This window comes from Ictidomys tridecemlineatus, chromosome 6, assembly GCF_052094955.1.
Source record: "Ictidomys tridecemlineatus isolate mIctTri1 chromosome 6, mIctTri1.hap1, whole genome shotgun sequence".
Lineage (NCBI taxonomy): Eukaryota > Metazoa > Chordata > Mammalia > Rodentia > Sciuridae > Ictidomys > Ictidomys tridecemlineatus.
The window spans coordinates 57340904-57363584 of record NC_135482.1 but is presented as its reverse complement, the minus strand read 5'-3'; the positions used below and the strand labels follow the sequence as shown (position 1 = coordinate 57363584).

At 43.6% G+C, this 22681-nt stretch overlaps 1 protein-coding gene across 11 annotated transcripts; it reads left to right on the top strand.

Moving 5' to 3' along the window:
- The first annotated feature begins 270 nt into the window (after positions 1 to 270).
- Positions 271 to 22595, top strand: Dgka (diacylglycerol kinase alpha). 11 transcript variants are annotated; one of them, XM_078053334.1, is made up of 24 exons: positions 271 to 422; positions 5918 to 6062; positions 6486 to 6499; positions 6870 to 7002; positions 7240 to 7317; positions 7782 to 7831; positions 8284 to 8358; positions 8545 to 8664; positions 8759 to 8873; positions 10104 to 10192; positions 10328 to 10447; positions 10641 to 10739; positions 10865 to 10948; positions 11204 to 11277; positions 11554 to 11628; positions 12860 to 12945; positions 13037 to 13126; positions 20053 to 20213; positions 20503 to 20567; positions 20812 to 20902; positions 21349 to 21547; positions 21657 to 21777; positions 21950 to 22010; positions 22286 to 22595. In XM_078053334.1, the coding sequence occupies exons 2-24, from the start codon at positions 5999 to 6001 to the stop codon at positions 22376 to 22378; spliced, it is 2157 nt and encodes a 718-aa protein (XP_077909460.1). In that variant the 5' UTR covers positions 271 to 422; positions 5918 to 5998; the 3' UTR covers positions 22379 to 22595. The 11 variants fall into 11 exon arrangements, with proteins under 11 accessions (XP_077909460.1, XP_077909459.1, XP_077909461.1 ...); XM_078053333.1 differs by having other exon boundaries at positions 6486 to 6559; XM_078053335.1 differs by lacking the exon at positions 10328 to 10447 and having other exon boundaries at positions 6486 to 6559.
- Positions 22596 to 22681: the final 86 nt, after the last annotated feature.

Here is a 22681-nt window from a genome sequence, read left to right as displayed (position 1 = left end):
TCTGCCTGCCTCTGCTCTTAACTTCCCAGATTTGGGATGAGGGGAGAGGCCGTGATTAGAAAGAAGGGGATATGGAATCAGAGCTACCCCAGGCACTAGAAGACTAGATGGAGCGCAGAAAATGAGAAACTGGTACAGAACAGAGCCCTGGAGACATTCGGGGGACAGGGAGCAGTTTATGTTGAACTGGAAATCTGGAAACAGGCCTCTCTGGTCTCGAAGTTCCCGGTATTGGGGGCGCGGGAGCGGCAGATGAGCAGGCTGGGGGGGGGGGCGGGCAGCTGTGTCGTCAGGAGTTGGGGCGGCCCCGAGGCCGCTGCGTCTGCCTGGCCCGTCCCCTCCAGCCCAGCTCCAGCTCCAGCTCCTCCAGCGCCAGCGCCAGCCAGCGCTTCAGCTCCGACCGCTCGCCCTCCTCGGGCAAGGTAGAGACCCCGCCCTTCCACGCTCTCCCACCGGAGTAGGAGGCCGGCCTCCAAAGGGGTCGCCTCCCGGGCTGGGTTGGGGCTGCGAGGCAGCGAAGGAGGGAGCGTAACAGCTGGAGTGGGTGGCTAGAAGGGTTTGAGCTGGGACGCCGCGGGCAGGGGCAGGGGGAGGGTTGGGCCAGAAGCGCGTAGGCAGCCTCTCCACAGACATTTTCTTCCATCCTTCCTGGTCACTCGGAAGGATGATGAAGCTCTGCTTCTTGGGAACCCGACTCCCAAGGAAGTCCCTTTTGGAATCTCCACAGTGCCGCACAGGTGGAGAAGGGTTCTTATTTGTCCTCCTGGTCCCCAACTTCCTATCCTCATCCTTTCCACATCTGTCACCAGCTAGTTTCTAAAAATCCCTGATTCTGAATCTCACTTTTCAGCTTCAAGTAAAAGAAATGAGATTTCTCACGGAAGAAATGCAAATAGTGTTAGACATCTCTTCAGCCTCAGAACATACATGGCCACATCCCCACAACCATGCCAATATCGTAACTTCCTCCAGTACTACGCAATGATACTCTTCACATGTACCACCCCCTTAACCAGACAACACTATCGTCTGCGATGTTTGTGGAGGTTTAATGAATTTTGAGGCTTCAGGCCAAATAATTCTCTCTCGGGACCACTGACTTACAGAAGCAGGAATGGACAGGGAATAATAGACCTTTTATCAGTCTTGGGAGAGGAAGAGGATACAGTCCCTGATAGAGTTAAAGGATTCCGAGGCCAGGTAATCAGGCCCTGAGCCCTCAAACTAGGAGTGCCTGCCCCTTGGGGATTCTTGCTGGGACAGCCTGAATGTCCTGGGGACATAGCTAATTCTTGAGTAATGATCAGCTTCTGACCTGGAATGTGAAACTTTAAATGTTAGCACTGGCTTTAGCAATAATATTTATCTCTTGGTTAACACCAATTTTAGTGTTTGATGTTTAAAATTAGATCTAGGGAATGAGAGATACTAAGATTTAGTGGGATGGAGTAAGGACAGCACATCTAGAGTCTAAGACTCTGACAGTCATTTTCTCTAAGTCTTACTTTCCTCCATTCTCTTTGTTTGATTGTTTGTTTGTTGGAGATGGGGTGGAGGGTGTTTCAGTATGTTGCCCAGGTTGGGCTTGAATTCTGGATCCTCCTGGCCAGCCTCCTGATAACCTGGATATAAAGGCATGTGCCACTGAGCCCTGTTATTCAGTTTCCTCCTTTGTAAAATATGAGAATTGGCAACTCCCAGCTGAGGATGTTGTAGCATTGTCTTCACCTTTAAATCAACATATTCCTTTTGCTCCAAGTTGGAAGAGGTGAGTAGGGAAACCAGAAGAGAGAAGGGTAGAGTGAGTCACAAATAGCTGGCAGGCAGGCAGCAGACCCCACCCTTCTAGCCCTGGCATTCGCCTGGACTAGCCCAGGTTATAGCCTCAGGGTTGGGATGGAGCTAGAGGACAAAATTGAACTTGTTCCAGATCTTTAAGGGCCCAGGATCCTGCAGCTTGCTGTCCTTCACCCCCAGAGGCATCCAAACTTTCAACAAAAGAAGTCAAAAAGAAGATTGAACAGATCCAGGAGTCCTTATGTCCAAGAGCTCAACCCAGGGATGTCCTTAGACTCTTAACAGTCTAGTTTCTAAAAATTCCAGAACAAAGTATAGGATTCTGACATTACTATACGTCTGTACCTGATATATAAAAAGGGGTGGAAGGTATACACCCGAGCTTCACTGCTGCTTGAAGTCCCTAGAACTTGTGCCTTTCTGGTTCAGTGGTATAATTTCTCATTATGCCACATATCCTTCTCTACGTAGAATAATAGCTAATGTTTATTGAATTCTTTGTGACACACAGTTTGTTATATACATTGCTTGTACAATCTTATTTAATCTCCACTCTGTGACAGATTTCTCTAAGTACCCATTTTACTGATGAAAACTCAGGTTGGGCTGGAGGCATAGCTCAGTGGCAGTATGCTTACTCAGCATTCATGAGGCACTTATGCATACATATACAACACTGAGATTCAAGGAAATGAAATGACTCATCCACAAGCTAGAATTTTAACCTATGCCTAATTTGAAAGTCCATCCCTGCCCCCTTAGTGGTAGGAGGGATTGAATTCAGACCCTTGCTATGTTAGGCAAGTGTGCTACCACTGAGCTACATTCCCAGCCCTTTTTAAATTTTTGAGACAGGTTTCACTAACTTGCCCAGGCTGGCCTCAAACTTGGGATTCTTCTGCCTTGGTTTCCCAAAGTGCTGGGATTACAGGCTTATACCACAAACCTGTCCCAAAGTCCATTTTCTTAGTTAACTAGTAACTATTGGTTACTAATATATAGTAATTACTACTACTACTTCTCCAGGTTTAAGGCCTGGAGAGCTAGGAAGAGGCAACAACAAGTTGAGTCATTGTGAAAAGAGAGACAAGGAAAAGGGTCTTACCCTCTCTTTTATTTACCCTTGCGCTATCATTTTCTCCCTCAGATTCTATTTTTCCAGAACTTTGGAGTAATGTAAGAATCCCCAAGGGGTTAATCAGAAGGGCTAATTAAGCAATGCAGGCCCTATTGATACTAAGACTATTATATATTCATTAGATCTGTTGGCAGCAGAAGTTGAATTATAGTAATTGGTAAAGGCCAAATGGGTAGTCTTTTCTCCAGGATGCCAGTGTCCCAGGACCCTCTTCCAAGTGTTCCCAGAAAGCCCTGGAACAGGAATGTTGTACTGCATAGAGGTGGACAGCAGAGATGTCCCAAGGGCAGAAGTTGCAGAGAAGGTTCTTGCGCCATCAGAAAGGAAGGGGGCTGAACTATTGTAGGCCCTAAAGGCCTCCCTGCTTTGCCTGACCTCATAAGCCCCAAAGGAGTAAATGGAGGTCAAAATGTTTGATGAAGTAACTCAATAAATGCTTTATAGAATCATTTACTCTTTTACCAACTATTGATTTACCACCTACTGTATGTGTTCCAAATTATCTCATCCTTTCCTTACTGTTAAGTAGACACTCTGCTATCCATTTAATCATACTGATTAACAGTTCCAAAATAAGACTCCCCTCCTTTATACAATCATTCGTATAACCTATATTGAGCACTCACTATATGCTGGGCGTTCTTTTAGGTACTTGGACTATATTGGCAAACAAGACTGACAAGTTCCTGCCCTTATGGAACTCACATTTTTAAAAATAATTATTTTATTACATTTATTTGTATGTGATGCTAAGGATTGAACCCAGTGCCTAACACATGCTAGGCAAGCACTCTACCACTGAGCTCCAGACTCAGCCATGGAACTCACATTTGATAGGTGAGAACAGTAAATAAAAAGCAAATTTCCAGTTACTTTGGATGCCAAGGTAGGAGGATCACAAGTTTGAGGCCAGCCTGGGCAATTTAGTGAAGCCCTGTCTCAAAATAAAATAAAAATAAGGACTGGGGATGTGGCTTAGTGGTGAGGTGCTTGCCTAGCATGCACCACAATCCTCATCACCACAAAAAATAAAATAAAATAAAAATAAGGGTTGTAGATGTAACTCAGAAGCAGAATTATCCTGGATTCAATCCCAGTAACTCCCCTTCCCCCACTGCCTGGGACACATGCACAAAGAAACAAATAAATAGGGAAGATAATTTCTACTTGTGATAAATTCTATGAAGGAAACAAAGAAGAAATACCATTTTAAGATGGAACAGTCAAGGAAGCTCTCTTGGAGGAGCTGATATTCAGTTGAGGCAAGAAGTTGGCTTTGCAAGGTGTGGGGAGGAGGATGCAGTGCTGCACAACTATAATCCCAGTGACTCTGGAGGATGAGACAGGAGGATTGCAAGTTTGAGATCAGCCTCAGCAACTTAAGTGAGGTCTTAAGCAACTTAATGAGAACCTGTCTCAAAATAAAAAGTAAAAAGGGCTGAAGACATGGCTCAGAGGTAAAGTGCCTCAAGGTCCAATCCCCAATATCCAAAATTAATAATAAAAACTTAACTTTTAATATAATAACTACCATTTTAATAGGTTTCCTGTATGCAAGGCATTATACTAGGCATTTTTCATATATTATATTATTTAATATAATTGTGAAAGCTAGGTATCATTCTCCCCACTTTACAGATTTAACTTGCCCAAGACACACAGAACTATCAGAGCTAAGAATTGGAACCAAATAGAACTGACTTTTAGTTCTGTTTTACTCTAAAATCATGCTGTACTCTTTACTATTGTAACATGTAATTCGTAATTTTTGTTTTCTTCTTGGTTCTGGGGCTTGAACTCTGGGGCGCTTAACAACTGAGCCATATCCCCAGACTTTTTTTTTTTTTTTTTTTTTGAGATAGCATCTCGATAAGTTGCTTAGGGCCGCGCTAAATTGCTGAGGCTGACTTTGAACTCCTGACCCTCCTGCTTCAGCGATCCTCCAGCCTTAAACCGCCCCCACCCCCAAGTCTCTGGGATTACAGGCGTGCACCACTATTCAGCTGTAACATGTAATTATTGTTATTGCTGTTATTGAACCATCAAGGCAAGTCGCCTTCTGCAACTTGGTCCCTGTTTGGGGGGATGGGATGTGAGAATCAGCAAAATCCACGTGAGAGCTCCTCCTTGTTTCCTGGGTCCAATAGCAGAAAGTTGGGGTTCCCTAAACCTAGAGTTCCTCCTAGGTTCCTTAAACCTAGGAGGGTGGAAGGAAGACCCTGGCATCCAAGACTCCAGCACGCAGCTCCATGGTGCGGCGCCTGGGAAATGAGACTGGTGCACAGAGCATTCTACCACTACCTCCTCCCAGCCCAGCGCGACTGGGTTCCCACCCTTTCCCAGTGGAGCTCCACAGCGAGGCGGGGCCAGAGCTAGGGACCCAGCCACAGCCTGCGCTGGTTCTGTGTCGCGCGTCAGAAGCGCTAGAGGTCGTTGCGGGGCGTGGGTGGCTCGTGGAAGTGGGTAGCTGAGCGCCCTGGGGACCCCGGGTAGAGACGGAGCAAGATGGGGTCCTGGCCTGGGAGGCGTGCTAGCTTAGTAAGAACCACTCGGAGGGCTGCTGGGGACTGCAGACCTGAGATGGAAGAGAAGTCGGGCTATGAAGAGACTGCAGAGACTGGGGGTGGCGTGAGACGCAGAAACAGGCCAAAGATATATTCATATAAACATATATAGACTTGGAAAGGAGGGGTGGAAGGTGGGGAGGTGATGAGGGTCAGGTGAATTATGATGGATTTGGGGAGAAGTCAGAGTGGGAGAAAGATCCAGAAATGAAGGAGAGAAAGTTAAGAAATGAGTCAGAGAAACAGAGATAGAAGACAGGCTCTGTAAGGGAAAATAGAGAGGGGGAGGTTTAGGGAGGGACACAGAGAAGGAAAGAACAGAAATCACATTGGGAGTAAAGCCTGAATGGATCAGACAGAAGCAAAGAAATCCAGACATCTGGCTCTTCTCCATGTAGCTCTTGTCATCTTCCTTCAGGCCTACCCTTTGAAGAGGACAAACCGCAAGAAGTACTACTACGAAGCTATCTTTCTGGCCATCATTCAGAAAAACAGAAAGATGGCCAAGGAAAGGGGACTATTAAGCCCTGAAGACTTTGCCCAGCTGCAAAAATACATGGAATGTGAGCCTTCCTCCCAGCTCTTCAGTTCTGGAGACTACCCAAAGAATCCCTCTTTCTTCCTATTATATTTTCCCCATCAAGCCCCAGTTTCCCCAGTGGCTTTAAGCCAGTCTGTCAGATGGACCCATGACTGTGTAAGGGAGAAAAACAGATAGGGAGCCTGGGGTCTCAGCTCTCTACCTACCTTCTGTATACTTTGACTGCTTTCTGTAAGCCCCAGAAGAGAAAAGAGTGGTACCATGTTAGAAGATCTGAAATGTTTTTCCCTTTGTATTTCTGTGTTTCTCCTTGGAATTCTTCCTTTATCTCATTCAAATCTTTTTTTTTTCCCATTGGATGTCTGAGTGGGACTCTGGCAGAAGGCCAGAAGAGCCAAGATGCCAAGATGGACTAATATTCTTTTCTTACTCTCTTCACACCTAGACTCCAACCAAAAGGTCAGTGATGTCCTAAAACTCTTTGAGAATGAGAAGATGGCCAAATATCTCCAAGGAGATGTGAGTGGCAGCTGGAAATTCTGCTTCTTAATCAACATTTTTTTTTTTTTTTTTTTTTGCCACTCCATTGGAATCCCCACTTCAGGGATTATTCTTGTCAGCTCGCCTCTAAATGCCCCATTTTCCATTGTCATTGCAGCTTTTGCTTTAAGACAAAATAATAAGAGATCCTTTGGGTTTGGCTTGCCAAGAAGCATATTACTGTTTCAAATGCTTCTTAGCTTTGCACTTACTATATCTGGGCCCACTATTCTTCAATCCCCAACTCCTACCCTGCAGACTCCCAGAGTAATGCTCACTTCCATCACAGGCCATTGGCTATGAGGGATTTGAGCAATTCCTGAAAATCTATTTGGAAGTGGATAATGTTCCCCATCACCTAAGCCTGGCACTGTTTCATTCCTTCCACACTGATCACTGCTTAAAAGAGAATGTAAGGAAAGGTATGTTTCATGGTAGGACTGGGCTGGGCCTGTGGAAGAAAAGTAAAATTAGTGTGTTTGAGGATGAGGTTGAATTGAGTCACATGTTGAGTGGGTCAGGAGAGAGCGGTGGAGGGTAGTAAGGCTGGACTAGGAGTTAGCTGGAGGAAAGTTCAAGGGGGAAAGTTGTAATAAACAAAGGAGAAGAGAACCAAAGTGGAGGGGCCCTGACCTCAGTTCTGCTGTACTTTTTTGTAGCAAATGTGGTATGTCTCAGTGATGTCTCCTGTTACTTTTCCCTTCTGGAGGGTGGCCGGCCAGAAGATAAGCTAGAATGTGAGTTGCCATTCTGGACTGGGAGAGGGGAGGAAAGGTGAGGGAAAAGGGAGATATTCATTCCCTAGCCTCCCTTCCCTCATTCTTTCAGGATTCCTAAAGGCTGACAGGGCCAGACAAAGGTGGGGCCAGAGATTGGGCCCATTTCCTCTGTTCTTCCAGACTACTTATACCTAATGCCATCCCTCATAGTCACTCGAATTCCCACATCTTGTACATTCTTATGTAGGCAGTCTGGGATGTTCTCGGGATATGGGAATGTGTGTTATCTCCCCCATCTGATTCACTGAGGGTGGCATCTATGCCTGCTTTCCGCCCCTTTTTGTCTCCTTTTTCAGTTCCACCCTAAGTCCTAGGCTCTTCACCCAAAAGTTTTTTCCCTATCTCTGTTTCCCCTGTATTCTGGTGTGATTATTTAGTTATCTCTCACAAACTGACCCCAGCCTCCCTAAAACACCCCACAGTCACCTTCAAGCTGTATGATACGGACGGAAATGGGATCCTGGACAGCTCAGTGAGTTGTGGGACCTGTATGTTGGGCAAGGGAGGTGCTTCCACTTGTCTGTGCTTTCCTGCCCCAGGGTAAAAAGCAGAGAAGGGGCTGAGAATGTAGCTCAGTGGTAGAGTACTTGCCTAGTACATTCTAGGTCCTGGGTTCAATCCTCAGCACTAAAGAAAAAAAAAAAAAGAAAAAAAAAAAAAGAGAGAAGGCTAGAAGACATTGAATCCTCTAGGGACTAAATTTGGGAGTAGGTCCTAAGCTCTTGACCCCTGAAAGAGAAGCCTGGAGACATGAACTGGAAGCTGACTTGCAAATATACAAATACATTTATTTACTTGGCAGAAGCACCTAAGAATGAAAGAGAGGTCTGGGAATGGAGCTCAGAAACCCTGGTTTCTGGAGAAGAGTTTAGTGTGGCAGTAGCAATGGGGGTATGGCTGTGGCTCTTTTCCTTTTTGCCCCAGGAAGTGGAAAGAATCATACTCCAGATGACACGAGTGGCTGAATATCTGGATTGGGATGTGTCAGAGCTGAGGCCGGTAAGGCAGTTCTTCCTCCCTGTTCTTTATTATGCCTTCTTCTTTGGTGATCCTAAGTCTGCCTTACCCTGTCTCTGATAGGCCACCTTGTTCCCTCAGCTAGGAGGGTTGTGCTGGGTACCCCAGGAGACAGTGGAGAGGTCTCTGAGGGGCATATCTACCCAAGTCCCTTCCCACTCTGTTCAGATTTTTCAGGAGATGATGAAAGAGATTGACTATGATGGCAGTGGCTCTGTCTCCCTAGCTGAGTGGGTCCGAGCTGGGGCCACTACGGTGCCGCTGCTAGTACTGCTGGGGCTGGAGATGGTGAGTAGAAGAAGCTTGTTAGGGTGGCTTCTATTGTCAGAGATTAGCCTGCTAAGGGCTTAGACACTCCTTAGCATCCTCTGTGCCCTCCCAGACTCTGAAGGATGATGGGCAGCACATGTGGAGACCCAAGAGATTTCCCAGACCAGTCTACTGCAACCTGTGCGAGTTGAGCATTGGTCTTGGCAAACAGGGGCTGAGCTGTAACCGTAAGTAATGGGACCTGGGAGTGTGGGAGAAGATGGGGGCCCAATTATCTGCAGGAGCATGACACTCTGAACTAAGACATGGGTTTGAATACTAGGTTGTGCTACTAATTAGTTATGTGATCTTGGGAAAGCCACATAACTTGTTGTTTTGTAGTGCTGGGGATCAAACCCACTGTCTCATGCATCTTTTTTAAGCGTTAGTTTCCTCTACTGAAAATGAAGTAATTGTGAGCATTAAATAGTTTGATACCAAAAAAAGAAAAATGTGCTTCACAGCCAAGCATGGTGGTGTACATCTGTAATCCCAGTTATTCAATAGGCTGAAGCAAGAGGATCACAATTTCAAGGGCAGCTTCAGCAATTTAGCAAGACCCTATCTTAAAATAAAAAATAAAAAGGGCTGGGATGTAGCTCAGTGGTAGAGTACTCCTGAGTTCAATCCCCAGTACTGCAAAAAAAGAAAAAAAAAAAGAAAGAAAAAGAAAAGTGCTTCACACATTGTAATCACATACTATAAAATGCAATAAAAAGTAGTTAGCCAGGCACAGTGGTGAATGCCTGTAATTCCAATGGCTCAGAAGGCTGAAGCAGGAGGATAACATGTTCAAAGCCAGCCTCGGCAATTTAGTGAGACTAAGCAACTTAGCAAGAACAAGTTTTGGATGTGGCTCAGTGATTAAGCCCCTTTGTGTTCAATCCATGGCACCCTCCCCCACTACACATACAAAAAGTAGTTATTTGCTGGGTTTAGTACACATGCCTGTAATCCCAGCAACCAGGAATGCTGAGGCAGTAGAATTGCAAATTCAAGGCCATCCAAGCAATTTAGTGAGATCCTGTCTCAAAACAAAATTTAAAAAGGGTTTGGGGATGTAGGTAGGTATAGACCTCCCCTGGGCTTAATCCATAATACCAATAAATAAATAAATATTAGTTATTATTGATAATGTTATTTCTGGGCCTCCCTTAGATCATCCAGCCTAATTCCAGCTGGCCCATGGATGGTGTGGAGACAGGCTTAGGGTGGGAGTTGCTTTTTTAGGAGGAGGAATGAGAAGAAGTCACAGTTTTTGGAGGTGAATCCCCCCCCAAAAAAATTCATTATCTGCTACACCCTTGAAAGCAAGGAATTTGATGTCTTGTTCCAGAGGGTGATCCTTTCTCCCAAGTAAGGAACAGATGTGGGAAAAGACTGCAACTCAGGCTCTGACCTTTTTCCCTTTCCCCCAGTCTGTAAATACACTGTTCACGACCAGTGTGCCATGAAGGCCCTGCCTTGTGAAGTCAGCACCTATGCCAAGTCTCGGAAAGACATTGGTGTGAGTGATCCCTCGAAGCTTCTCCCACTCCCCATATTGCCACCCCCATCTTGGCCCTGGTCCTTAGTTTGTTGCTCCCCCTCAGCCTCTCCCTCCCCCAGTCTCTGCAGACTAGGAACTGTCTTTCTCCCTAAGGTTCAATCACACGTGTGGGTGCGAGGAGGCTGTGAGTCCGGGCGCTGTGACCGCTGTCAGAAAAAGATCCGGACCTACCACAGTCTAACCGGGCTGCATTGCGTATGGTGCCACCTAGAGGTGTGAGAGCTCTCCCTCCAGCCTATGCCTTCTAGTCTCTCCTCAAGGGGCCCTCTCTCCACAGGCCTCCTCAGTCCCACCTCCTTTACAGCTGTAGTTGTCCTCGCTCCCAAGGGCTCTCTTTCCAATCCAGACCCAAGTTGAAAGGTGGTAGGGTCCCTTGCATGATCCTGTATGCCCATCTTGCTTTCAGATTCATGATGACTGCCTGCAAGCCATGGGCTCTGAGTGTGACTGTGGGCTGCTCCGGGATCACATCCTGCCTCCATCTTCCATCTATCCCAGTGTCCTGGTGAGACACATAGAATGCCATTTAGAACAGGAGACCCTATACTTCTAGGATTCAAATCAGGCCCATCTGTTTAGGGATTTATACACAATCCAGCTCTCCTTCCCTCTGCTTTGCTCCCCTCCCAGGCATCTGAACAGGAACGCAAACACAGCAAAACAAGCCAAAAGACCACGGATGACTCAAATTTGTGCATCTCTGAAGCTCTACGGGTACAGGGCTGAGGTCTTGGGCTTCATGGTGGGGTCAGTTTTTGGCTGGAGCTGACATGGGAGGGACTGACATGGGAAATCCTTGGGAAGTGCTGCCTGATTTCTAGAGGCTCCATCTGGTAGGAGAGGAGAGGAGAACATGAAGGAGGGGGAAAGCATTTGGGAAATGCCAGTCCTCTGCCCCTGTCTCCAGGACCCACTTTAACACTGACAAAATCCTGCTTTCTTTATTCTTATTTTCTTCCCCAACTGCAGATCAACCCTGTTTCTAACACCCACCCACTTCTAGTCTTTGTCAATCCCAAGAGTGGTGGAAAGCAGGGACTGAGGTGAGGAAAAAGAAATTAGGGGGGCTGGGGTTGTGGCTCAGTGATAGAGGGCTCGCCTAGCATGCATGAGGCACTGGTTCAATCCTCAGCACCACATAAATATAAATAAAGGTATTGTGTCCACTTAAAACTAAAAAATAAGTATTAAAAAAAAAACATTGGATCTTTCTAGATGTAGAGGGAGGGCCAGAGCTTGGAGGGAGAAAAGGAATATGTGTATCTAGTTGGATCACCTTGAGGAAAACATGAAGCTTGCCTTTTTTTTAACTCACACAGGGTCCTTTGGAAGTTCCAATATATACTAAACCCTCGGCAGGTGATCAACCTCCTAAAGGATGGTCCTGAACAAGGGTGAGTATAGGCCAGGGGCCATATCACAGTGTTTTCTTGTGTCTATACATGTTGAGAGAAAACAGTAAACAGTGCATATTGAGAGAGGAGGCCTAGGGGAACCCAAGACACCAGAATTTCGAATGCTTCTTTCCCTAAGGTATCTCTTCCTCTCAGCTCTCTTTCCATCTTTGTCCTGTTTTCTTTCTTTCTTTCTTTCTTTCTTTCTTCCTTTCTTTTTTTTTTTTTTTTTTTTTTTTTGGTGCTGGGGATTAAACCCAGGGCCTTGTGCATGCAAGTCAAGCACTCTACTAACTGAGCTATATCCCCAGCCCTTTGTCCTGTTTTCAAGGGATGAAGATACCATTTTTTCCCCCTAACCACTAAGGAGTAGTTATAATTTTCTCCATTGTCCTTTTCTCTTTTTAGAAATTCAAGTCTTCTTTATTTTAAAAATTATTGTCAAGAGCTGTAGTGCACATCTGTAATCTCAGTGACTAGGGAGGCTGAAGCAGAAGGATCACGAGTTCAAAGCCAACCTCAGCAAAAGCGAGGTGCTAAAAAATTTAGAGAAGACCCTGTCTCTAAACAAAATACAAATATGGCTGGGTATGTGGCTCAGTGATCTAGTGCTCCTGAGTTCAATCCCCGGTACCGGGGGGCGGGGAATATATAATTAATAATTTATATATATATAATTTATGGCCAGGTGTGGTGGCACATAGCTGTAGTTCCAGCAACCTGGGAGGCTGAGACAAGAGGATCTTGAGTTCAAAGCCAACCAACCTCAGTACCTTAGCAAGGCCCCAAGCAACACTTAAGGGACACTTTCTCTAAATAAAACACAAAAAATGGCTGAGGATGTGACTCAGTGGTTTAGCAACCCAGGTTCAATTCCTGGTACCAACAAAAAAAGCAAATTAAAAAAAATTTTAATCATTTTTTAAGGTGCTTGGGACAAAACCCAGGGCATGTTAGGGAAATACTTTACCACTGAGCTACACCCCCAGCCCAAAACTCAAGTCTTTTGAAAAAGGGGAAAAAGGTAATATAAATGAGATACAAGAAATAATCTGCTGGGCCCTGGGTTCGATCCTTAGCACCACACAAAAATAAATAAACTAAAGGTATTGTGTCCATCTACAACTAAAAAAAAAAAAACATTAAAAAAAAAAGAGGTAATCTGCTGTCCAGGAATTAGATAACCTCAGTCTATTTTTCTTCATCTTTTCTCTCTCCCCTTTTGTCTCAGGCTCAGATTCTTCAAAGATGTTCCTGACAGCCGTATTTTGGTGTGTGGTGGAGATGGCACAGTAGGCTGGATTCTAGAAGCCATTGGTCAGTGCAAGGAGAAGCTCTAGGTGGAATATGGGGGCAGTGGTCTTCCAGAACCAACTCTCCCCATATATCTCTTCACCTGCCTCCCCAGACAAAATCAACTTGCCTGTTGTACCTCCTGTTGCTGTGTTGCCCCTGGGCACTGGAAATGATCTGGCTCGTTGCCTAAGGTGGGGAGGAGGTAAGTGGTTGGAAATTGCTAGGGGTTGCAGGGAGTTGGTTAAGAAGGGAAAGTCATTGGGAGTAATGTAGGCATCTGGTATAGAAAGAGCTTTGGGGAAAAAGAGGCACAGATGAGTGAGTACCAAAGTGGCAGAACTAAAAGAAGGTTTTGGAAGAAATAGGGAACATATTCTGAGCCTAGAAAGGCCAAGGGTGACTGTCTTCTTTCCTATAAACCTAAAAATAAATGTGTGTCTCTCCTAAACAACTCTTAGGGCTCAGAGGACCAAGGAACATAGCAGGGGTAGATGGAATCATGTGGGAATGAGGAAGGTTATATAAGAGCTAAGCCAGATGAAGAGTAATGAAGCTAGAAGGGAGCTTGTCTGTGATTCATTCATTCATTCAAGTGATGAAAAGGTGGTCATTCATTCATTCAGTCAGTCACTATCATTTCTTTCTGAGTCTATTGCAGTAGTCTACTAACTGTACTCCCATTTCTAATCTTATTCCTTTCAAAGAAAAGAGTTTTAGATCAGCATAGGGCAGATTGTGTTTGAAGTGTCTTGGTATTGAAGCTGTTATGTTCAGAGTTCAGCTTCAAAATCTCACTGGAGATTAGGTAATAAAGGTCTGCTAAGGAGAGTGAAAGAATTCTAGGTGGGGAAAGTGGTAAAGGCCAGAGGAGACAACAAACAACATGGTGGTGTCTGTGATTGGAACCTAGGCTGCAAGGTGGGAGATGGACAAAGGGAGGACCCAGTTGAGCAGGTACAGATTATGGAAGCTATTGGAAGCTATTAATGCTGTGCTGAAGAGTTTTTATCCACACTCTGCCAAAGTTGGCAAGCTGAAAGTCTACAGAAATGATTTTGTATTATTTTGTAGTTTGCTTTTCATGTTTTCAATTTCTTTGAACTTAATTATTTCTTCTTTCTTTCTCTCTTTCTTTTTCTTTCTTTTTTTTTGGTATGGGAATTGAACCAGGGGCACTTTACCACTGAGGTACATCCCCAGTTCATTTTATTTTTTTATTTTGAGACAGAGTCTGGCTAAATTGCTGAGAGTCTTGCTAAGTAGATGAGGTTGACCTTGAACTTTATGATCCTCCTGCCTCAGCCTTCAGCCTCTTTTTTTTTAATATCTATTTTTTAGTTGTAGGTGGACATAATATCTTTATTTCATTTTTATGTGGTGCTAAGGATTGAACCCAGGGCCTCACATGTGATAGGCAAGCACTCTACCATTGAGCCACAACCCCAGCCCACCCTTAGCCTTTTGAATTTCTGGAATTAATCTTTTTTTTTTTTTTAATTTTTATTTTTGGTGGTACTGGAGGTTGAACCCAGTGACATTCTACCACTGAGCTCCATACTCCCAACTTTTTATTTTTTATTTTGAGACAGGGTTTCACAAAATTGCTGAGGTTGGACTCAAACTTACCATTTTCCTGCCTCAGCCTTTTCAGTCAATGGGATTACAGGAGTATGCCACAGTGGGCAGTTGAACTTGATTATTTCTGAACTGGGGCATATATTCTTCAATTCTCCACAATCCTCTTGTTCTCTGCTAGTCACTCATTTGTTTTATCTTTCAAGCCACTGAGCCATTGAGGTATGTAGATATACAACATTTTTGAGTGTGTGTGTGTGTGTGTGTGTGTGTGTGTGTGTGTGTTACTAGGAATTGAGCCCAGGGCTTCTTGTATGCTAAGCAAGTACACTGCTACTGAGCTACATTCCCAACCCTTTTCTTATTTTATGTTGAGACAGGATCTTCCTGAGGCTGACCTCAAACTTGCAATCCTCCTGCCTCAGCCTCCTGAGTAGGTACAATTACAGGCATGCCCCACTGTGCCTAGCCATTTGACCAATTTTTTTTAAACCAGTTTTTGAGTCCACAACAATTAAATTTTTCATTTGGTATGAGTCACTTTGATATTAGATATGTTGAGTCTTCACTGTGTGTTCTCTGAATGAGACTCTGAAAGCAGTTTTCTGCTGACTTGACCTGAATAATGACTATAAGAATATAAATGAAAATTATATGTCAGCATTTAAAAAAAAACCCATAAGGTTTGAACAGAAGGAAGTGAAAGGAGTGTCACTGTGGGAGCTCTGGGGAGCATGGATAAGAGGTGAAGAAAGAGATAGGATAGGAAATTACCTTTATTGCAATGGTTCAGATAAGAGATGATAAACATAAAGGCCAAGAACAGCAGTGGAGTTAATGAGATAGAAGCAACAGCATTTGATATCTGCTGGATTACTGGGGAGGAGGTAGAGATAAGCATAGAACACTTTCTAGGTTTAGAGACTGAGCTGAGCAGATGGGAGTGCCATTTGTTATGATGGGGACTATGTAAGCAAGACCATTTTAAGAAAGATACATTTAGTTTTGGACATGTTGAGCTGAGGTGTCATTGGAGCAACCAGATGGAGATGATGTGGTAGGAAGATAGAAATCGATGTCTATTTCTAATAGGAATTTAGAAGAAAAGTCAGGGATAGAGATACACCTTGGAGAGTCATCTATTCCCAGTGGTGATAGTTGATAGCCTAACAGGAGATGAGATTACCCAAGGAGATAAGGACAGCAAGATCCTAGTAAACACCACATTTAATGGCTGAGCCGAAAAAGAGGAATTATTAAATAGTCTTTATTAGTTTCCCATTTCTCGCTGTTACAAATTACCATAAATGCTGGCCTAAAGCAACACATATTTATTGTCTTACAGTTCTGGAAAGTCATATGTCCACAATAGGACTCATTGGGCTAAAATCAAGGAAGTGGCAGAACTGTTTTTCTCTTGAGAGCCTAGGGAAGAATCATTTACCTTTCCTTTTCCAGTTTCTAATGTCTGCCTACATCCCTTGGCTGTGGTCTCACTTCCAACCAGCAATGTTATCATTCTGATCTCTGCTTCTGTTGTCACCTCTTCTATGATACTTCTCTCCTGCCTTCCTCTTTCACTTTTAAGGACCCCTGTGATTACACTGGGACCATCCAGATAATCCAGGATATTCTCTCATTCAAGATCCTTAATTTAATCACATCTGCAGTCTCTTTTGCCATGTAAGGTTCTTTTATTTTTAAATTTTATTTATTTGAGATGGGTCTCCCTAAATTACCTAGGCTGTCCTAAAACTCCTGGGTCCAAGTGATCCTCCTGCCTCAGCCTTCATGTAGCTGGGATTACACAGGAGTGTGCCACCATGTCCAACATAATTTTTGTGTTTTTATATGTCCACACGTATGTGTACTCACACATATGACGTTTTAACAAATAAATGGAATCACACTAGGCAGATTGTTCTAGTACTTCCTTTTCATCGAATATATCTTGGAAATCTTTCCATGCTAGTACATATAGATAGATTTCACTCTATATCCAATATCTGCACAGTATTTCATGAATTTGCCATAATTTATATGGCCTTCCTTACTGGTGGACATTTAGATTGTTTTCAGTATGTCAGAGAGCACATCAACAAAACAATTTATATATATATATATATATATATTTTTTTTTTTTCCTTTGGTGTGCACATGGTTCTGGGATTGAATCCCATACTGAGCTATACCTACAGCCCTGTTTATTTTTGGTTTTGAGACTGGATCTCGCTAAGTGGTCCAGGCTGGTCAAGCTTAAGATCTTCCTGCCTCAGCCTCCTGAGTAGCTGGAATTATAAAGTGCTACCATGCCTAGCTGTTTTGATCAAATTTGAAATGGCTTTGATTAAAAATTGCCAAATTGCCTTCCAAAGATGAGGTGTTTTTGTTTTTTATTTTCCTACACTTCTGGGGATTGAACCCAAGGATACTCCACCACTGAGCTATATTATTTTATTTATTAGTTACTGAAGATTGAACTCAGGGATGCTTTACCACTGACTACAGCCCCAATCTTTTTTATTTTTTATTTTGAGACAGGGTTTCACTAAGTTGCTGAGGCTAGACAAGGCTGGCCTCAAACTTGTGATCATCCTGCCTTAGCCTCCCGAGTAGCTGTGCCACTGTGCCTGGCTATGAGTTATTATTTCATGCTCCAACTAACAACAAATGAGAATGACAGTTTACTCATAAACTCATAAACAGTTTTCTTAATTTCTTATAAATTGTTAATTTGATTAACAAAAAGTTAACTAATCATTTTATATTTCTTTGAATTATTTGTAATATTGATTATCTTTCTTGTGCATATTGGTCATTTGTATTTCTTCTGTGATAGGCTTATTTGCATTACTTCCCATTTTTCTATTGACTTTAATATAGTGATTTGTGATTTTTTTTTTTTTTTTGGTGTGGGTGGTTCTGGGAAACAAATCCAGGGCCTCAGGCATGCTAGGCAAGTGCTCTACCACTGAGCTACACTCCTAGTTCTATAAGCATTTTTTTTTTTTTTTTTTTTTTTTTTTTTTTTTTTTTTTTTTTTTTTTTTTTAGAGAGAGTGAGAGAGAGGGGGGTACAGAGAGAGAGAGAGAGAGAGAATTTTAACATTTATTTATTTTTTCTTAATTCTCGGCGGACACAACATCATTGTTGGTATGTGGTGCTGCTGGGGATCGAACCCGGGCCGCACGCATGCTAGGCGAGCGCGCTACCGCTTGAGCCACATCCCCAGCCCCTATAAGCATTTTTTTGAATGTTGGGAAAGTTGATCCAATTATGTATGTGTCTTTTAGCCTTGTTTTTATATTTTTTTAGGTGTGTGTTTATTTAACCATACAAAAATTTAATTTTTTTTAATACCAGGAATTAAATCCAGGAACACTTAACTAACACTGAGCCACATCCCTAGCCCTTTATAATTTTTTTTTTTTAATTTTGAGAAAGGGTCTTGCTAAGTTGCTTAGGACTTCATCAAGTTGCTGAGGCTTACCTTGAATTTGTAATCCTCCAGCCTCAGCCTCCTGAGCCGCTGGGATTACAGGCATGCAGCACCTGGCCAAAAGTTTTAAGTTTTAATATAATTACATTTATCCATCTTCTTTGGCACCTAGGTTTGTATTATGCTTAAAAAAAGATTTATTTTTTTAATTGTAGGTGGACACAATACCTTTATTTTATTTTTATATGGTGCTGAGGATCTAACCTAGTGGCTCACGCATGCTAGGTAAGCACTCTACCTCTGAGCCACAACCCCAGCCCTATTATGCTTTATAAAGACCTTTTCACCCAAGGATTATAAAAGAAATTCACTCATTTTTCATCTTCTTCAATATAAGCAAAAACAAATAAGCAAACAAAAAACAAATCCTGTTTTTGTTTGCTTATTTGTTTTTGCTTATATTGTTTACTGGGGATTGAACCCAGGCACTTGCACATGCTAGACAAGTACTCTACCATGAAGCTGTATCCCCAACCCTACTGCTTTAGTTTTTCATACTTGCTTTTTTTGCTTCAGATTCGTTTAAAAAGTGACTTCTATCCAGGCACAGTGGTGCATACCTATAATCCCAGCAGTTTGGGAGGCTGTAGCAGGAGGATGACAAGTTCAAAACCAGCTTCAGCAATTTAGTGAGGCTCTAAACAACTCAGTGAGATTCTGCCTCTAAATAAAATACAAAAAAAAAAAAAAAAAAAAGGCGAGGAGCTGGGAATGTTACTCAGTGGTTAAGTGCCCCTGGGTTCAATCTCTGGTGCCAAAAAAAAAAAAAAAAAAAAAAAGACTTCTTCATCTAGTACCATGTACTGAATAATTTATTTTTCTCCATTTATTTGAAATGTTATAGTATGCTAAATTCCCAAATATGTTGAAATCTATTTTGAAAACTGTTTTTTTTTTTAAGTTCTAAGAATAGGGCCTCTTACATGCTAGGTAACTACTCTTACCAATGGGCTATATCCTCAGCCCTTTTAAAAATTTTTTATTTTATTTTGGGGGAGTTACTGAGGATTGAATACCCGGGCACTGAGCTAAATCCTCCTCAGTTATTTTTTATTTTATTTTATCTTTATTATTTAATTTAATTTTTATTTATTTATTTGTTTATTTATTTTTGTGATGCTAGAGATGGAATCCAGGGCCCTGCACATGTTGGGCAAGCTACATTCCCAGCTTATTTTTTATTTTGAGATAGGGTCTCAATAAGTTGCTGAGGCTGGGCTCCAACTTGCAATCTTCCTGCCTTGACCTCCTACATGGGATTACAGTTGTGCATCACCATTCCAAGCTCTATTCTTTACCATTAAATTGCTTATTCTAGTCACTGTGCCAGTATCATACTGTTTAGATACTTCCTTTATTCTGTGTTCTTCCTGCTGGAATGAAGCAAGAAAGCATGAGGGAGTGAGGGAGACTGTCCCCATTTTTTACTCATCTTTTTCAGCATTTTCCTAGCTGTTCTCTCCAATTCTCCAGATGAATTTTGTAGCTGTTTTTGTTTGTTTTATACCGGAGATTGAACCCAGGGGTGCTTAAACACTGAGCCACATCCCTAGCCCTTTTAATTTTAAAGTTTTAGGGTCTCACTAAGTTGCTTAGGGCATCACCATATTACTGAGGCTGGCTTTGAACTTGAGATTCTCCTGCCTCAGCCTCCCAAGCCACTGTGATTACAAGTGAGGTGTGCCCCACCATTCCCAGCAAGGCTGACCCCTCTTAACCTTGGTCCACAGAGGCTGCACATCCTACCCTTTCACTGTTGTTGTTTTTTTTTTTTTAAAGAGAGAGAGAGATTAATATTTATTTTTTAGTTTTCCGTGGACACAACATCTTTGTTTGTATGTGGTGCTGAGGATCGAACCTGGGCCGCACACATGCCAGGCGAGCGCGCTACCGCTTGAGCCACATCCCCAGCCCCCTACCCTTTCACTGTTGATGGCTAGGAGATTCTGCAGAACCAGAGCAGAGGGTTCTTGGAGATTTGCAAATCTAGGGATAAGAGGAGGGCTCTGGAAGACTCAGGGCTCAGTGCTAATCTGTTTCTCTTCCACCTTTAGGGTATGAAGGAGAGAATTTGGCAAAGATTCTCAGGGAATTAGAGATGAGTACGGTGGTATATATAGATCGATGGTCCCTGGAAGTGATACCCCAACAAACTGAAGAAAAGACTGATCCAGTCCCCTTTCAAATCATCAATAACTACTTCTCCATTGGTGTGGTCAGTAGACTGGGGCACAGGGGGAAGGGTGGAAGTGGGGGTTAAGCAGGCAGAGGCTGGAGGAGGACAGAAAGGGAAGGGAGAGGTTAAAGAAGCAGTGATATGGGGGAAATTAGAAATGGGGTATAGTGGTGTGAGTTGCAAATAAAGAATGTGGAACATGCTGCACCTAGACTGGAGAGGCAGGAGAGGGGGAGGGAGGGAGGGAGAGAGAGAGAGAGAGAACACGAACATGAATATGCTCTGAGATTAGGCCAGTTTCTGATATCATATGCCCTTAACTCTCCAGGATGCTTCTATTGCTCACCGATTTCACATCATGCGAGAGAAATATCCTGAGAAGTTCAATAGCAGGTGAAGGAAAAGGGGGAGGAGCATGGGTATACATGGTGTCAGGGACTGGCTTTGTGACCAAGTTTGACTCAGAATGTTTAGATGAGCAGTGATACCTCTAGGAAACCCCGCACCTCTGCAAAATAAAGCTACCCTTGTCTCCTTGGAGTTGGGAGATTGATGCTCTTCCCTGTTATTTACCACCTCTACCACCACTGTATAACCTGTTCCCTCCCTACTGGGCCTTGTGCTGGGGCTGTTACAGAATGAAGAACAAGCTATGGTACTTCGAATTTGCCACATCTGAATCCATCTTCTCAACATGCAAAAAGTTGGAGGAGTCTTTGACAGTTGAGGTATGTATGATGAGACCCTACTCTACGTCCTTTCGCTTCTTATAGCCAAGCGTTTCCCTGCACAGGCACCCCAAGGAACTTCCCATATTCTTCTTCTTCTTTTTTAAAATGCCTTTATTTTATTTTTTAAATTTTTTATGTGATGCTAAGGATCAAACCCAGTGCCTCACATATGCTAGGCAAGTCCTCTGCCACTGACCTACAACCCTAGCCCCTACTTCCCATATTCTTGAACTTATACTTCTTTGACCTCCCAGCTCTCCAACCTTGACTTCCTAAGTCCTCAAGATGCACTAGTTCCTTTTTTTCCTTTTATCTCTTGCAAACCTCCAAATCCTGGCCTTCCTAGTTTGTTACATAGTCAAGGGAACAGTTACATCCATGATTATACCATGAGGTGAGGATCTGTGCTCTTCCCAACTGGGGTTGTGCCCCACTCCCCTCAGATCTGTGGGAAACCGCTGGATCTGAGTAACATGTCCCTAGAAGGCATCGCAGTGCTGAACATACCTAGCATGCACGGTGGCTCCAACCTCTGGGGTGATATCAAGAGACCCCATGGGGATAGCTGTGAGATCAACCAGGCCTTGGGCACAACAGCTAAAGTCATCACTGACCCTGATATCTTGAAAACTTGTGTACAAGGTGAGAGGAGTACCCTTGGGAGTTGAGTGGGCAGGACTAAGGGGAAAGTGTGACTCCCTTTGGGAAAACACTGCCTCTATAAAACTTATCTCCCTATTTCTCACTGCAGACCCAAGTGACAAACGACTGGAAGTAGTGGGGCTGGAGGGTGCAATTGAAATGGGCCAGATCTATACCAAGCTCAAGAGTGCTGGACGTCGGCTGGCCAAGTGCTCTGAGATCACCATCCAGTAAGGAAGATTCTAGTCAGTAGTCTGAGGGAAGAAGGGAAGAGGGCATGGGAATAGTGGGAAGGGCTAGAGATCATCCTCAGTGACAAAGGGTCTCAGGGTCAAGGGGAACCAGAGTCTTGATATTTGATCAGTAAAGAAATCTATACCAATCTTCCTTGATCTCCCACAGCACCATAAAAACCCTCCCCATGCAAATTGATGGGGAACCCTGGATACAAACACCCTGTACAGTAAGTATTGCCTATGCCTGCCAAAAACAGAATCCTCAGGCTCCATGGATCCTCAATTTCCATCCCACAACCTTCTTGACTTCCTCCCAATACCCAAAGTTCCCCTTGATACCCTTCCTCTAAAACTCTTGATTTCTCAGACTGGCTCCCTACCATGATCTCCCCAGAACCCCAGAAACCCACCAACAGTGCCACATCTTTCCCCCAATCCTTTTGCTCCATCTCCAAGGTATCAGATTCAGCCTCTGAACATGCTCCCTTCCCTTCCCTTCTAGATCAAGATCACGCACAAGAACCAGATGCCCATGCTCATGGGCCCACCACCCCGCTCCTCCAATTTCTTTGGCTTCTTTTCTTGTCCCACTTAACCTCCAACCCAGCCTTGAATCCACCTCCCTGTCCCTGAATTCCACCCCCAGGCTCTGTACATTGCTGCCACATCCTCCTGCTAGTTCAGGGGAGTATTCCTTTGCCCCCACAGTATTTATTATCCTGATTCACCTGTCCCCCACCCACATACATATATGCACATATACCACACATATGTTAAAAGTGCCTCTTCTAAATAAAGTGACTTTTATTTTACTGGGTTATCTGTTAAGTGATACACCTCCTTCTTTTCCACTTTCATGCCTTAAAAGACTGACCTCAAGAAAGCAAGAAAAACAGCA